General features: G+C 40.0%; 1 protein-coding gene across 1 annotated transcript; it reads right to left on the bottom strand.

Moving 5' to 3' along the window:
• Window positions 1-1,394: 1,394 nt before the first annotated feature.
• On the bottom strand, window positions 1,395-16,866 carry kcnk13b (potassium channel, subfamily K, member 13b). The gene is made up of 4 exons (XM_017302214.1): window positions 16,567-16,866; window positions 16,004-16,454; window positions 5,576-6,369; window positions 1,395-2,031 (listed from the first exon to the last, which is right to left on the bottom strand). Exons 2-4 carry the CDS (start codon window positions 16,341-16,343, stop codon window positions 1,873-1,875), a joined length of 1,293 nt encoding a protein of 430 aa, XP_017157703.1. The 5' UTR covers window positions 16,344-16,454; window positions 16,567-16,866; the 3' UTR covers window positions 1,395-1,872.
• Between the last annotated feature and the right edge of the window lie 289 nt (window positions 16,867-17,155).

Below are 17,155 nucleotides of genomic sequence, written 5' to 3'. Positions count from 1 at the left end.
TCATAAGTAACTTTTTAGCAAAATATTGTAGTTTGTTTAGAGTCAATAATTTCTTAATATTGATGGAAACGTTCTAGTTGCACTGGCAGATTATTTCACTTACAACATGGGAACGTTTCTTGTCATAAATGAAATTATCTGCCAATGGAGCTAGTACTTTTTCATCAATATTAAGGAATTATTGACTTAAATCAAACTATTATATCTTGCTGAAAAGGTACTTGTGAGTTAGCTTAGTTTTATTTAAAGTTTTCTACAAATTATAGAGAAAAACCAAGTAAACAGAAAACCTTCTGTTGTTCCCCCAGGTCTTGTTTTTTACTGATTATCAAAGTTATATATTGTAGTAACAATCCACCAAAGCATAGAAATAACTTCACAAATCATAAAAAAAAACAACTTCATATAACGTTCACATGGAAGGATCAGAACATCATCAGCAACAGAAAAAAAAAAACTAAGTTCATGAGAAGAGATTCTGGTGCAAAATCACTTTATTTCTTTTTTTAACGATTCATTTCTTCTTCTCCTTTTGTTAATACAAACACTGCATATAAGCCAGGCGTTATCGCCCCCTAACAGGCTGTAGTAAGAACTGATTTATTTATTTTTTTGACCAGAACAACAAAGCTGATCTTAAAAGTTTATGACACATGTCCCGCCCCCTCAGAGAGAGATATTAAGACAATAAGCTAATGATGCCCTATATCCAATCACAATGTATATTGAAATACTTGGGATAGATTTGAGGTATTTCTTTTTTATTAAATGTCCCGACGATCTGCTTTCGTTCTTTGGAAATCAGAAGCACTTCAGCTCAAGTGCTGGAAAAGCAAAAAGGCGGCGGCTGGAAAATGGTCACATCAGCATCTAACCTGCGTGTTAGAGAAAGAAGACAACTGCGCCGCCAGCTCTTTCACGTGTCAACAAGTCATTTTCCATTTTTTCGCGGTCAGCGACTCCACTGACACATTAACAACCATCGGGGCCTTCTGTGGTTTTCTGCAATCAGAGTGAGGCCACTGTAAAAAAAACTAATTCTTGGAACAAATAGATTGTGCAGGTTTTCAGATTTTATAAATAAACCTGAAGCACTTGGACAAAAGGTGATGTGAGGCGCGATAAAGGAGTTTTTGCACCTCAAATGGCTGCCAATGCTTTCACCGATTGCTCTAGTTACACAGGGAGCCTAATAAAATGTTACAAAAATAAACCACACAATGAAGCGTAGACAGATCCAAACATTAACTTTCTTACAGCTTTTGGTGGCATTTTGAGGAACTAAGAAAGTTGTTTTGTTTAAGCAGTTAGGAATTATTATTCTTGTGATGCTTTTGGAGACGTTTGTCATCCATCTTTGGGGAGAAAAAACAAATCTGACCCAGAGCTCGAACCAAAGTTAAACAGGTTTTATTAAGAATTACAGAAATGTGTTGGAAGATTGCCAGCTTCTTCTCGCTTAAAAATGCCAATAGACAAATTACTTATATGCATTAAAATATCTGGACATAACATACTGTATTTGGCATCATTTCATTTCCTGAACATGAACCATGTTTTAAACAACAGACAAACCCAGGATGTTGCGTTTAGGTGTGAAGGAGCTCAGAAAACGACACTCTAGGCAGGCTGTTTTTTTATTTATTTATCCCCATGGAAACTGGGTTCATCACCAGGGAACATTCCAGCACTCCGGTCCGAATGAAAGATTTCAGCAAACTGACACAGAGTCAAGTTCCTCAAAGGAAAGCGGACGGAGATGGATTCGCTTGCACCTGCTGAGAGGTGGCTATGGGGGGTTCAGTTAGCCCACGCCCGCCTCAGACTCTTCCTCTTCATTCTTCTGTATCTTTTATTTTTTTTAAAAACACCTTATCTGTCCACGCTGGTCTCCGCCAGCCGGTTGTTCATGATGCCCAGGGCACCCACCCCTCCTGAGAATCCGTTCTGATGCGAGCAGGAGCCGCCGGACTGCCGCGGGTGTCCGACCGCCATTTCCGACAGCTGCTTCTGCATGATGGCCAAGTTCACCTGCGGGGGAGGAGAAACCGGTCAGCAGGAGGAAAGGAAAAAAAAAAAAAGAAAAAGTTCACATTTGCTTTCTATATTCAACAACATCCTGCAACATCCTCCAGTTAAAGCTGCAGTATGTAACTTTTACAAAAATACGTTTTTTTTTGTTTTTTTTTCCATGCTAAAACTGCCAGCATGGACGTTGTGAGACAGGTAACATCTGAGCTACTGTTGAGGTTGGAAAAAAATTAAACCAATCAGAGGCAGGAGGAGGGCCTTGGCACTGTCAATCAACCTCATGTATGCTAACTCATGTGCTAGTGGCGGAGAAACAACTTACAGTTACAGGGAAACTGTTTACCTGCTGTCATCGAGGGCTATGCTAACTAGCTAACTAGTGTTAGCGTTAATGGAAGGCTACGTTATGGTGAGCCAGGTGTTGATTAGCAAAGAGCAAACAGGGAGGGTGTGAGCATGAGAGTGATTGACAGCGCTAAGGCCCTCCTCCTGGCTCTGATTGGTTGCTTCTGACTGACTGCAGTTAGAGCTGGCAGAGGAGCTGGATTTTCTAAGCTTATCTATCTTATACTGATCAACACGATAATTTTAACTATGTAAAAAACATATTTTTTAAAATAAAGGTTACACACTTCAGTTTTACACCTGCAGAAGCAGACAAATACAAAGTGTTGACACCTAGCACGTCCTGTTCTCACAGACGATATATAAAGTACGCAGATCTTTCCTGTGCTTAGGTGCGACAATTTAACTAGACAGGAAGGTGATAAATGCTTAACAAGCGTCAGCAGAGGCAACCAGAAGTTGTGGTTCAACAAGGCAACGTTTCCCAGTTCCACGTAGAGAAGAACAAGGCTCTCATTTCTTCCATACGATTATGTTTAGCGAGGAGGGGGAAAGTCTTTGGATTGTATTCCACATGACATTTACATTTTTTCTGTATTTTTCATAAAAAGTATTGCAGGGAGCAGCGTGACATTTGTTGCAGACGCTTATGGTCTGCTTGGAATTTCAATAAAATAAAGGTGACCGAAGAAGATAACTTGACTTTTTCTTTCGTTTCTTGGCTCTACTTGGCTAGGCTAGATTTAATAAGGTATACAGGCATTGCTTACACTTTATTATAGTCTCATATACCTATGTTTATCTTATAAAATAATTTTCCAACAACTTTGCACGAAATTGTAAGTATTTGAAAATGTTTTGTTAGAATTGTAATCGTCCCTCTGCTCATCTGTTTAAGGATCTACATATTCTTACTACCAATTTGTATTTTTATGGGATTTATGCAAGTCAAAAAGACTTGAGTGCTTCTTTTCCTAAATATCACACCAGCATAAGTTTTTTTTTCTGCGAACTAGTCTGCGAACTAGCTTAGACATTACTGAAAATGATACTTGATTAAAGAATTGTGATGAAAATTAAACTTCGTCCACATGCAAGAGTAGAGCAAACTGAACACACTCTTCCCCACCGGCATCATGTGGGAAGCTGGGCAGAGCTGATGGAGCTAAATAAAGGGGAATCCATTAGGCATCATGCAAACAATGCATCTGTTTGCATGATGTAAACATGGAAACAGAGACGCGTTTGAACGTTTTTCTGTCAATCTGTTTTTGGTCGCTACACATTGCTTGAAAAAACCACAGAGAAGAAGAACCAGCTGGCTTTTTATAACTCAACAGCAGCAAAGTATGACTCAAAATACAGACTCAATAAAAATGTATGACCCACTGTTTAGGTTTTTTTGGGGTTTTTTTTAAGTGTTGTGTTTGTGTCTATCGTAAAAATAAAAAAGAAATACGCTGATGTTTGAGGGTAGCAATGTAACAAAACATGAAAAAGGTCAGAGGTTGGTTTCACTGAGAATGTGGGAACTTCTTGTTTATTTACTGCAATACATTATTTTCAAAGTACTACCTTTCAAAAATAATGCTGAGCTTTGGAGTCAGAGTGACACTTAGTTCACATTCAAAATATGAAAACAACTACTGTTTTTGGTAGGGGGCGGTGCATATCTTCAGACCGTGATAGTGTCTCAGGAAGGAAGTGGAGATCAATCTTTTCACAGATTATACATCTCATGTTGTACTGACATGACTGGGTGACAGTTTTAACAAATATGTAAAAAAAAAACTTTTTTTTTTATAAAAGACACTGCAGCTTTAAGATTTTTTTTAAGCCTAACATTAGTTAAATATTGGGCTTAAGATATTAAACGTGATACTTGTAAAAAATGACAAAGGTCATGTTTTACCTTTTTCATGTCTCTAAGCTTAAGTCCTTAGAGAAGGAATTAAGCTAAAGAACAACAACATTTGCGTTAGGTCTCATCAGAAAACGAAGGTGTTGGACCAAAAACGTCTCTGAATGCTCACTCTGCTTTCAGTCGTCGCTGCTCTCACTAATGACTTTTTGAAAATCAATACGCCGCAAATTGTGTTCGGCAGACGGGTTGGTGGTGCACTGAGTGTGTTTTAATTGAGTCTATTCACACGGTTTAAAAAAATATAATAAGATAAAACATAATAAGAGAAACAACAGCTTTAATGAGACCAGATTTGTTTCTGTGTGGGAGGTGGACTGATGTAAGCAGGCTCTAATCCCTTCCCGGTAAGCGAGGTTGTTGTTCATCAGAGCCTGCTGTTCCTCTGTAGTTTAAATTAAAGCTGGAGTGACCTTCAAGCATTAACTCATATTCCACCAGAAAAAGATATGTATTTTTTTGGTTTTAGAGGTGAAACTTAAATTAGAAATGAACTAGAAAGGAGAAATTCAGCTAAAATGCTAACAACAGACATCGTATCTTTCTTCAACCCCGCTAATATTAGCAAACAGCTATCTTTCCAAAAATTTCCCCACTATGTTACAATACAATACTATGTTTTGCTGTTGCTCAGTTTGTGACTTTTTGCCAGAGTGCGGTAGGGTTATACAGGAGGATAAATAGTCAACGCACACCAGAAGGTCCAACTGTGAATACCCAAAATAAAACAAAGGGAAAGTTTTGGATTTGGATGATGTGACCTTAAGAGACCTACATCCTCAAAACCCCTTCAATATAGCTAGCACATTTACGGTTAAGTATTCGCAGACTCAGAAGAAAAATGTTTGAAGGAAAATTCAGCTGGGGAAGTAAAAATACCGGCAAAATGCTACTTGACATGTTATTGGCTAGTGTTTGCAAAGCAGTCAATCCAGAAGTCCTATTTATTTTCCTTGCCACTGACTGGCTGTACCCTCAAGAGGGTAAGGAAGACCTTAGATGTTAGCTTAAGCAATAAGATGGTTTACACTACGCAATAATGCAAATTAAGATACATTTAGTATTTTAACTATTAATATAGACAGAAACACTTTTAGAGAAGGTCTTAAGTATTTAGCTATTGATGGGCATCTGTGGTTCTTAGTCACCTTTGAGACTACCCAGGTTCCACTGTTCAAACCTGCCACATATCTGACTTAATTAGCATTATTCCATTAAAAGCGCTAAATCCAAGGCCGGATGTGAGGCAACTTAAATTGTTTCTGACAAAGTTTTCACCTTGTTGGCAGCCAAGAAGTCCCTCATGGAGATCATCTCCCCAGACATCCTGCGGCCCGGGTCGGTCTCGCTCTCGTTGATGGCGTCCGTCTCAATGGAAGGGTCCCTGCAGGCACGAAGATGTCCCGGGGCCACCACGTTCCGGCGAGGGTGCCGGTGCGGGTGAGGACCCCTCCTAGGGAAGCAGCAGTGCAAGAGGCAAGAGGCTTCCAACCTCCTGAGCAGCCAATTGAGGACCTGCTTGATGACGATGGAGATGACGTTGAAGAGGGAGTAGATGCAGCAGACACCGGTGAGGATGAAGAAGAAGTTTCCAACCCGGTAAGCAGCCGTGGCGTGACCCTCGTAGGAGATCCTCTGACTGCTGACCATATCCCCGAACCCGATGGTGCTGAAGGCCACAAAGCAGAAGTAGAGCGAGTCCAAGTAGCCCCAGCCTTCAGCCGCCGAGTACATCAGCGAGGCGCAACAGGACACCAAGATTGCCGCCGCCCCGAGGATGAACATGACGCAGTAAACCGAGGGTTTCCAGCCGGCGAGCTCCTCACGCTTTCCTACTGCGCCTACCTCGGCTCTGCCCGCCTTCTCACCCTCAGAAGCCCGGCGTCCATTCTGCGGCAGGACGGCCTTGTTGTGGCGCCGTTCATGGAAGGACTTGAGGACAAAAGCGATGACGGTGATGACGCGCTCCAGAAAGAGGTTGAAGAAGAGGATGGTGGCGGCGCAGCCCAGCAGTCCATAAAACATCAGGAAGATTTTTCCTCCAATGGTGGCGGGAGTGGTCATCCCAAACCCTGGAAAACACACAAAGACATTCAATAGTGTCTTTGTAGTCTGGACCAGACTACAAGGGTTGTGCAGCTATCAATGAGACAAGGGGAGGTAAACATTAGGAGTGGTAGCTTAATTTGAATCTTTGTTTCTCCACAGCATACATAAAAGACTAAAGAGAGAGAGAGTAGGACAAAGAGCATTACTGTCTCTAGACAAACACAATTTCTAAAGAAAACCTCCATTTTCATTCATGCACATGGTCTTGCAAACAAATCAGGAAACAAATTGATTACTTGCATATAGCAGAGGAGAGCCATAGCCGCTTCCTGTTGCTTTATCATTCGAACTAAGCATAAAATCTCTTGGCAATGAAAACAATTACCCAGTTACAATTAAGTGTTCTCCAAGTTTTAAATTGGATGCTTCCCTCCACCGGGTTGCCATTGCTCTCTTAATGATTCTGACGAGCACCTAATGTGATCGAGTCAAAGCTCGTCTCTTTAATACTTAGTGGGATTACAGTTTTCTGGGACTTGTTTGGACTGTTTGGCAAATAAAAATATTTGTTTCAGACTTGCTGTACTTTAGCAAGTTTTTGCTAAAACATGATGTCAGTGAAACTCCTCCTCCTTTTTCACCCTAGAACTGAAGGTGGATTACTGCAGTGCATTCTGGGATTGATAGCTTTCCTACCCTCTCTTTTTGGTCCCTGGAGGTAGTTTAGTTCGTCATTACTAGATCCCAACAAGATCCAATGCATCAAAGAATGTTCAGGTGTTAGAATGGCCCACTTAAAGTCCAGACCAGTTTTAAATTTGAGTCTTTAAAGTTGAAGCCGAACAATAAGCTCAACCCGAGTGAGTTTGAACTTCATCACAAAGAAGAATGGGCAAAAGTGTTCAGCTGCTAGCGGGCAGAGACACGCTCTAAAGACCTGTAGCTTCAGTAACATTGACAAATGGCTCTACAAAGTATTTACTAAGCTATAGAGTACACTGAAATGTATTAACAAGAAACTGTATGTCATACGATTGAGTACTTTTTACAGTTTTTGCCATCTAGCACCTTTGGTGACGTCAATAGGTACAGTAGAAGTGAATGCATGTGACCCACAAGACCTTTTCAGATGGAAAAAGGGAAGTTAAATGTTGCGGCCTTTTTTTTTCTCAGCGTTGAGACGGAAAACAAAAGCTTCAGCTTGACTAATTGGCTGCGCTACACGGTGGCTTCTTGGGGAGCATTTGATTGCCTCTTCATTCAAATTGGTTGTCAAGGTGCTAATTGAGCCAGAGCTCTCTCCCAAACACGACAATAAAGCCAAATGAGCTGGATTTTATGGCTTTGTTTTTCTTCTCTTTGTGTTTCAGGATATCATTTACTTGAATGTCACAAGCTATTTGAACCATTTAAGATACGGTGATGGTGATAATAATATTGCAGTTAGACAGGCATGAAAGGAACTGCATTATGACACGAGTTAAGATGAAACTAGACGTGTCGGTGACGGTTTCTGAGTTGTGCTGCTAACGTCCTAACATTCATACCAAAGATTAACCATGCGGCTCGTTTTAAGCTTTAACCCTTGTATTTTTCAGGTAGCTATAGATTTTTTACAGAAAAATAGCAATAGCCATATAATAAAGACTTCCGTGCAGCCACTGAGGTCATGAGCTGCTTGAAAACAATAAATACATAATGCTTAAAAAATGTAGCCCCTCTTGAGAGAACTAGGAAAGAGCAAATTTGAAAAATAATTTTTCTAAACCCAATGCATAGTAGCCCATTGAGCTCCTATTAGTGTAGCATTGGTTAATTTGAATGAGAAATAAATTTTAAAAAAATCTTAGATTTTTACTCTTATTAAAATGTCACTACATTGAAACTTAAAGGGGACATTATTGTTTGTTTTCCAGGCATTTTAAAGTGTTATCAAAACTATCTTGCCTTCTGTTGTTTTAAAATAAATGTTACTTCCTGATTTAACGCCTTGAAATTGGGCCTCTGTCCCTTTAAAAACTCTGGCAGTTTCTGAAACTCCGCCTTCAGGAAGTCATCAGAACATGGCTCCACTATTAACCCTTTAACAAAATTTTTTACCAGCGTTGCACAGAGAAGTAGCTCCTATAATGAGCTCAGCTGATAGCAAACACCTGGTGGAACTGCGCTAATTGCTGCTGGCTAGTCTGAAGGAGCTGAGTAGGAAGGGCTGCTTGATGGGGAAATAACATTAGAACATGATGTAAATCTTAAGAATTAAATTTTCATAATGGAGTTTATACTGCTGCATGTGTTCCACAGCTTTTACACATCTTTACCATATTCTTACGGTACAGGTTATTATGAACAACCAGATAACACTTTGGAAAAGATCAACAGTGTTTTAGTTCTTTAAAACTATGTTTAGTTTTCTCACAGGCAATCTTTCAGAGTAAGACAAAAGACAAAATGGTTACTTTCTGTGTGTTTATTTTAGAATAATAACTTGATTAGATCGCCTGTGGAGGAAAGAAAACAGTCGTGCCTTAGATCCTTGTGGTCTGACTCATCACCTTTGTTTACCATGTTCTCAAAAAGCCCTTGCTGTTATTTTAATCTGCAACAAAAACAGAAGTAAAAAATAATCACAAAGTAAATAGACTTGTTTTAATAAGTCGCGGTTGCAGCAATAACCTCTGCGCAGCTAATCACTTTCCTGTTTCATGCTTGCGACTTCACAGACCGACGTGTTTGTTGTAAGGTTGGAAATTAAAATAACTGATTCTAACAACAGATGTGATTCAAATCCGAATATTGAAATGGAGCCGTGAAAGTGGATGCTCACGACAAAGACACGGTGTGCTTTTAAGTCGGCGCAGTCTCGCTCCAATATTTATAATCCACTGCAAACAACTTCGGTGGAGTCCCGAGCCACATTGTTATATCACCATCTGAAGTTGAAAACAGGAAAGAAAAGGTCAAAACAACAAACTCAGGCTGAATGTTTGCTGGTGAGGCTGACGCAACTGAAACCTTCCAGTCTTAACTTACGATAATTTGGATACTTTATTTTTTCTTATTTACACAGAGGAATTAATCTACTGACAAATTTGTCGACGCATCCCAGCTTAAGATGCGTAAGGACCATTTGTGGTCCTTACTAAAGTAGGAATTTTCATCTTCATAGGATTTTCAGAAGGTTGGCAAAATACATGGTTTGGTTTTTTTTTCTTTTCTAGAGAATCCATGGACTGAGCCTCATGGAAATGGGTTCTGGTCCCCTGAGTGTCCTGCTGGTCGTCATTTGAAATGGCAGGTGACAACAGGTGGATGGGTTCCGTATCACCCCAGGTAAATTGGCAGCGAACGGGGATAACATTGTTTCCAAACCAGATATAACTCTCCCATTAGAATGCGGAAAGGTAGAGAGGAAATGCACAGGCATTAAGAGATCCACTAATGATACCGTCACAATCCTGCACTCTCTGCTGCTCTACAGCACATCAGCCTGTCATGATGCATGCAGTGATTTTAGAAAGGATCCAATATGACAGTTTATTTTGAAAAGGATTTATCAAAGTGAGTGGTATGTGGGATAAAGAGTAGACGAAGGAACAATGAATAAAAGATAAAATTGACCATTCTGCCGACACATACTGAGTGCCTCATTACGTTCTCCGTCTTAACCCCTTGGACATACACAAGCATTTTGTTCTGTGTTCACATCTTTTTACAATTTTTTTTTTACTGAGAATTTAATGTTAATGCTTCACACACTTCCTTGTGAAAGTATTCCCAAGGCACTTTCAGATTTCGTCACATTAAAACCTCAAATTTCAACTTATTTTTGCTGGGATTTTGTGTGGTTAGAACAACATGCATTATCAGGGCATAATTTTGAAGAAAAAACAGCACAGATAAAGCATGTGGCAAATAGTGGTGCACAGATTGCAGTCTAACCTGCCGATTCTGATTTTGGTCGATACCAATTTTTTTGTGTGTGCGTGTCTGAAATGTCGCTAAATATAGCGACAGTAACTGAATTGGCAACAATGGGGTGACTATTGTTAACTGTAATGTGCAGACGTGACCTGGTGGGGCGGTCCATCAGTCAAACCTCTCTGACGGGAGAACAGAAGAGGACGGAGGTTGATTTTTAGACCTTTGCAGACGAAGATAAGATCGGTTTCACATGTAAAAATCAGCCCATCAACAATCTTCCAATAATTAAGGAAATTGGCTGGCCGATAAATTGGTGGCAGCCCCTCTTTACTGTGACAGAATCAAATAAAATCAAGTGCATCTAATAACTTTTCAATCATATAATTATCCAGAAGCCTCCATCTCATTTAATACAGCTGCAAACCTAGACCATAAATACTAGGGATGCATGATATTGGATTTTTGGTCGATACTCGATATGGTATCATAAAAACTACGCCTTGTATATCGGTGAATTATTTTGACCTGAATGGCCAATATCTGGTATTAAATTTTACAGCTAACATCGACCGATACTGATACCATGCCGATAATATCGTAGTAAATGTGATGCATTTTAAAATGTACCGTAAGCCAAATTTGGCCAAATTTGGACTTTTTGTTCAAAACCCAACGTGTCGCAGAAAACTAGATGCTTTTTTGAAGTGCGAATATGTAAGCTTGTCAAAGTTGATAGTCAGAAGTAGCTGAATAAAGGACCAATCATGATGAAAACTAAGGCTTGCAACATTTTGGGCCACATGCAAGACATCCTTCTTGGCTGATCCCTGACGCGAATACACGGCAAACCTTTCCGATGGGCCGTAAAGGCAACGCGTGACAAGTTTGAGGGCTTAACCAATGAACTCGCCAAAGAATGATTATTTCCACATTTTAAGCAACATGAATCTGCGGGGTTCACACCGTGTGACACAATATGTCTCTGAAGAGATGGTGATGACTTTGCCAGTCATGGATTTCTCCCTCATACACGCCTTGAGCCTGCTATCGATCAGAGGTTCTGCCACACCGTCTGACGCTGACTGTAAATTTGTTCCAATCATGACACAGGAGCGAAATGAAGACACAAATCTGAGGAGATCTGAAGGACTTCAGCGCTTTGTCTCCGTCTCACACCGACACCAGCGAACCCAGGCCTCTGACGGAGGCTGACGGTTCTGAGAATTTTACACAAATACGTCGTTTTTCCATTCCTTTGTTCACTGCTACTAAGATATTGAAGGGGATTTCATGGATTGACAGAAATGACAGAACTTTTTCTTTTCTTCATTTTGAATTCAGGTAGAAATTTTGTCCCTGGGATAAGTGACGGTGTTTGTAAAAGGAGCAGACTTCTTCTTCACCAAAGTGCCAAAAAAACCTGCCTTCAACCTGCAGTATTTTTTTAATAAAGTGTGACCAAATCAATTTTTTTTTTTTTTTTTAAATCAAAGTTGCATAATTTGGATGGAAATCAGAAACACATTCTCCAACAAGACCTCTCTTTTTCGCTGCATCTATTTTTGTAAATCTGAACTCTGTTCAACACAAAAGTTGCTTCTGGTTTCATCTTCTTCACTTAGACTTTGTTGCCAAGCAATGCGGCTAAATGCAGTCCAGACTAATTCTCTTTCTGCGTCCATTTTACTTCATGCAGTAAAGACGACTGATGGTGTGTCTCATACTGAAGCATACTGATGATATTACAAAAACAAAAACAAGAATAAAAAATAAATTGGTCTGTTTTTTTTCTATTAAATGTAAATGTTTCATTCGGTTTCCCTTACAGTCTACACAGTCCACACCCAGAACACTGAATACAAACGCTTCCATACTTCTGCACATGCACACCTATTTATAGATCTTTGTGGTTGTCAATTACTGACTGTAATATTCAAAGAGAAGATTTAATAACTTGTTCACTTGTTTATTCTGCGGCCGTCTTTGAACCACATTCCTCTTTTCTCGTAACCTGAGAAATTTCCACAAATCTCTCGATGTCAAACAGTCGCGCAGACCATTCCTGTTTTCAGGGCTGTTTGGGTCCATCTGAAACACCTCTTCTATATTTAGACACAAGTCGTTCAGATTTACATGTCGTTTAGCTGCCGGGGTGATAACGCCCCTACAATAAGCACTGGTGATGGTACTTATTGTCCACTGTTGCTGTGTGCTGAGGAGAGATAGCGCTCTGCACCGGAGGCCGACTCTTATCTGTCCCTGGAGAATTGAGCAACACTTTTTTTAAAAATAAAATAAAAGAAACACTATTTTGTGGAGAGCGCATTGAAAAACTTTAATTTTGTGAATTCAGTTTTTTCAATGTCAGCCTTTATTTTTATTTTATTTTTGTCCAAAGCTTGAAATTGAGCAACAAGTCTTTTAGTGATACAAAATAACCAAACTGCTTTATAAATTTCAGATTCAGAAAAACTTTACTAATCCGACAGGGAATTTAAATGTTATTGTAATTCATATTATCCAAGGTTTTGAAATGCTGATTGCTGAAGGATCTCCTGTAGCAGTCTGTTCTACAGCGACTCTTGAAGAACCCTCTGACAGAATGCAACTATCTTACTGAGCCTGAAAATCTGAAAAGTGCGGTGCCATTTTGCAGCTATAAGTGGGCTTACCAATATTCCTTCCATGTTCTAATCAACCAGGCTGAGAAAAGCCTCCCCACACCATGATGCTGCCACCACCATATTACGGGATGGAGACTGTTAGAACAGAAGCAGATTCTGTCTTTGCACTTTGGTTTCTGCATATGAATTACATCTAAGCCTAATCTGATGTTCCCTCTGCTTTTCAACGTCAAACCTGATACTTTACTTTGACTGGACTTGAATCATTTTACTCTAATCGATGTATTTCTACAATGTTATGGTAATGAGTATATTATTTAAAAACCATCCACTATTAATGTTTTCTAATCCAGAAAACATTTTGTGGGTAGTAATTGTTCTGTTGTTGCATAAAGTAATAAACAACAACAGAACAGAGGCCCGTCAACTTATACTGTGTATATCTTCCCATGTATTATTTGCTAATTGCTAAAAAAAAAAAAAAAAAAGGTTCAGGAGAATCCTTCCATTCCTACATTATGGCAGAGAGTTGATAAATGTGTAAACAGAATCCAAACTACAACTTTTTCCCCCTAAAATGTATAGTTTTGAACTATTTTTCCCCCGTGTCTACATGGAAAACACTGCTTTTCTGGGGGGGGGGTTGGTTTAAATGGGTTCCACAGTGAAAATGTTGCCCTCTCATTCTAATGTGGACAGCGAAAACGCATAAAAAAAAAAACTGTTATATATTAGCCCAACATCTAACATGATCTACAACCCTAAACGAGTCATACATAACAACAATCGCATATTATCTACTCAGCATTGCATTACTTCTGGTTTGGGGGGAGTAAATATAATGCTCTGGGACGTTCTCTGCATTTCCATGTGGATGAAAAGATTTCTGGAAATGGTCCTGTGTGGAATCGGGTGTTTTTGAAATCTGTTTTAGAAAAAAATAAAAATAAAAATAAATAAATAAATAAATATATTCCCTTGTGGAAGGTGCCGGCGGGAGGAAGATGAATCTTTCTTTACAGGGTATCAATTATTCATCAGAGAACATTAGATTGAGTGAAGTTGCACAAGAAAGATCACTAAAACTGCAGTTTCTAACAACTGTTATTGCGAATTACTGAAGTTAGCATTGGGTAACTGTAACAGAAACGTCTACATTTGTAATTTCTACATTGTACATTTTTAGAACTAGTGTGAAAGCCTTCCAACGGATCGCAACATACTTACTGTACTGTGGCAGAAAAAGTAAAAAAGGTAAAAAAAAAAAAGAATATGGAAACAGTTCTGTTATACAGTTAGCTTTCCTGTTAGCTAACGCTCCTTGTTGTTCCTCTTTATAGCTACAGTTTTAACGTCAGTTATTATTACTGTAGCAGTCTGAGGGTAGGTTATAAGCTCTTAATGTTTCCATAAAACACATTTCAAAAACATTTATTTTAAGCTTTCAACACCAAACTATATGCTACGAAGCTAATGCTAACAGGCAGAGTACGTCCTCAGATACCAGTCTGACATCTGTAGGTCTGAACTTTATGTAATTTGTTCAACGTACATAACATATGAAAACAATAATTTTATGTAAACAAGGTGAGATTATTATGTTTATTTAAGGGTGTGAGAATGTTTTTGACTGACAGTTTAATCTGCAGGAACGTAATCTGGTCTGTGATAGTCACCCTATCAGCCAGACATCAGATTCAGAAATACTGAAGCAGGCATTCGAAAAATAAACATTCGATACCAGTGCTGGATCAGATCAGCTCCATCTCTGCTGAGACCAAATTCCCACTTATTGCCTTATACTAAGCCCTGGAAACCTCACAGTAGGAGAAGCAGTGTGTTTACCAAAAGCAAAATAAAATTCCAGAACTTCGGTCGAGACCAATGTGAGAGCTACCAACGTAAGCAAACCAGAATATCCTCTGGTTTACAGTCAAAATTATAACTAATTATGACTGATATTGTTATTTTCTGACTAATTTGACAGTTTGACAAGTAGTCAAGAAGCTTCAGAGCTGCTAATTTATGTCGGATTAATTGTTAATCATTGAATTACTCTTGCATGTTTTAATATTTTTGCTGCATTTAATGACAAAAGAATTAATTTATGAGACTGCCTTTTCATTTCCAAGTCATTCTGAGCTGTGCCAGGCTTGGTCCTCCCCAGTAATGTGACGAGACAAGTGAAAAAATACATTTGCAGCACAGCGTCAACGAATGAATGACATGGCTCTCTGTTCTGGGAGGCACAGCAAATGGGGGGGGCACAAGATTTCCACAACATTTATATCAGTTACATCCCAAAAGTGAGTATTTCATCATGTCAACAGGAAATCTGCATCAGGTAACGTAAATAACGAGGAACAAACGATAACATACTATAACACTTACACTCAGCAACCAATTAGGGATATTTTACTGTTTTTGAACGAGTCTGTGCTACATCTTATGATAGCTAGCTAAAAATCTCTGTTGCTTCATCTAATTGAACTTCAGCTGAGTCATTTTTAGACCTGTCACTACAATACATTTTGCTGGATGATAAGTTATTGCGATAAATGATAATATTGTTATTTTGAGACCGTTCACAAGTAATGTAATATCTAAAATAAATAAATAGAACAGCAGAAACAACAAATAAAAAATGTATGAAGTTTCTGTAAACAAAATTGTTCCTAAAAAAAAGACGTTGAGACCAAAGCACCATGACTGAAGAGTTGAGAGAGAGAGAATCATTAAAGTGGAAATTCTTAATTTAGCATGCGATTGATCGATTACTTGCTTATTGCGACAGGTCTAGATCTACGGTGAAAATGCTGTTGCCTGTGCAGTTCTGAAGGAATACGAACATATTTTTCCTCTGTGCTTCTCTGTTGGCTCAATCCATGAACAGAAACGAGACAGAGAGAAAATATAACTTTTTTTTTTTTTTTTTTTACATATTTACATTTTGAATTTAGAGGCACATTCACAGTTGGGATAAGTTTGAACTGATGTTTGCAGAAGAAGAAAAAAAGTGAAAAAAACAAAACATTGACCCAAAAGACGGTTCGGTCAACGCGTTCGACCTGAAACGACCGGTCGGTGCGCGACAGCTGCTGCCAAATCTCACCAATCGTCGACACCACGGTCCCGACGAAGTAAAACGCTCCCGTGAAGTCCCACCGGGGTCTGACCGTGTCCACCCGGATGCCCGCCACGTTCGCCTCCTCGTAGCTCCTCAGGAAGTTGCGCAGGTCCCTCCTGCTCAGGTTGTGCTTCTGGGAGAAGTGCTCGAACCTCTGCGCCCAGCGCGCCTTCGCCTCCCGCTCCTTGGGCTGCTCCAGCGCCGAGAAGACGGCGGCGCCGCACAGCAGGTAGAGGACGATGAAGAGCGCCAGCAGCAGGAACCGCGCGTTGTCCTCGTTGATGGGGCCGGAGGAGCCGCAGCAGCAGCCGCTCCTGCATGCCATTATGTCGCCGTTGTCACCGCGGCGAAGGAGCGGCGGCGGCGGCTGTGGGGGACCGTACGCGCTCCACGGAGGACTCGGAAAAGTCCATCGCCGTGGACTTTCATTGTGTTTCTGGCAACAACCAGTTAAAAAAAAAAAAGTCAAACAAGGAGATGTTTGAAGCAGTTCCAGAGGCTCGATTTTATCAGATTGAGAAAATGTTAGAAAATATGAGAGAAACAACCTGTAGATGCAGCGCGTCGTGCTGATGTGCTCTTTTTTTTTTTCCTTTTTCTTTTTTTTTTTTTTACTGATGCGTCTCCAAATCAGTCCCCGCCCCGGAGCGCGTCTTTTACGCACCAGAGTCTGATCACCTACTGCTCAGCTGGCGCGCGCGCGAGAGAGAGACACGATAATGAGCCTGAGCGCAACACATCCGTCATGTTCGACCTGATCCAAACTTTTGGAGGTTTGATTCCGACATTATAGATCGTGTTTGGGGATCAATAACACTTGACCTTTGCGGAGCTCCGATGGGGGGATGGAGGGGGGCGTGGAGGGAGCCACGCGCCTGCCGCGTCTTCACCCCGGGACCGCGTGAGCAAATGTCACCGCGGAAATAAATTATTCAGGATCCAGAGAGAGGCACCCAAAGAGCTATTTCTGGAAACATGGACGATTTGACTAAACAGCCAGGAGCCGACGGACTTATGGATGACAAGTTTCTACATCAGGATATGGACTGAAATTTAAAGCCCTTAAGTTGTTGGAGTTAGTTGTAACACTGCAAAAACAGTGTAGAAATATCTTTATAAGACAAAACTAACTTATAA

This window comes from Poecilia reticulata, linkage group LG21 (assembly GCF_000633615.1).
Source record: "Poecilia reticulata strain Guanapo linkage group LG21, Guppy_female_1.0+MT, whole genome shotgun sequence".
Taxonomy (NCBI): Eukaryota; Metazoa; Chordata; class Actinopteri; order Cyprinodontiformes; family Poeciliidae; genus Poecilia; species Poecilia reticulata.
This window is presented reverse-complemented; position numbering and strand designations above follow the sequence as displayed.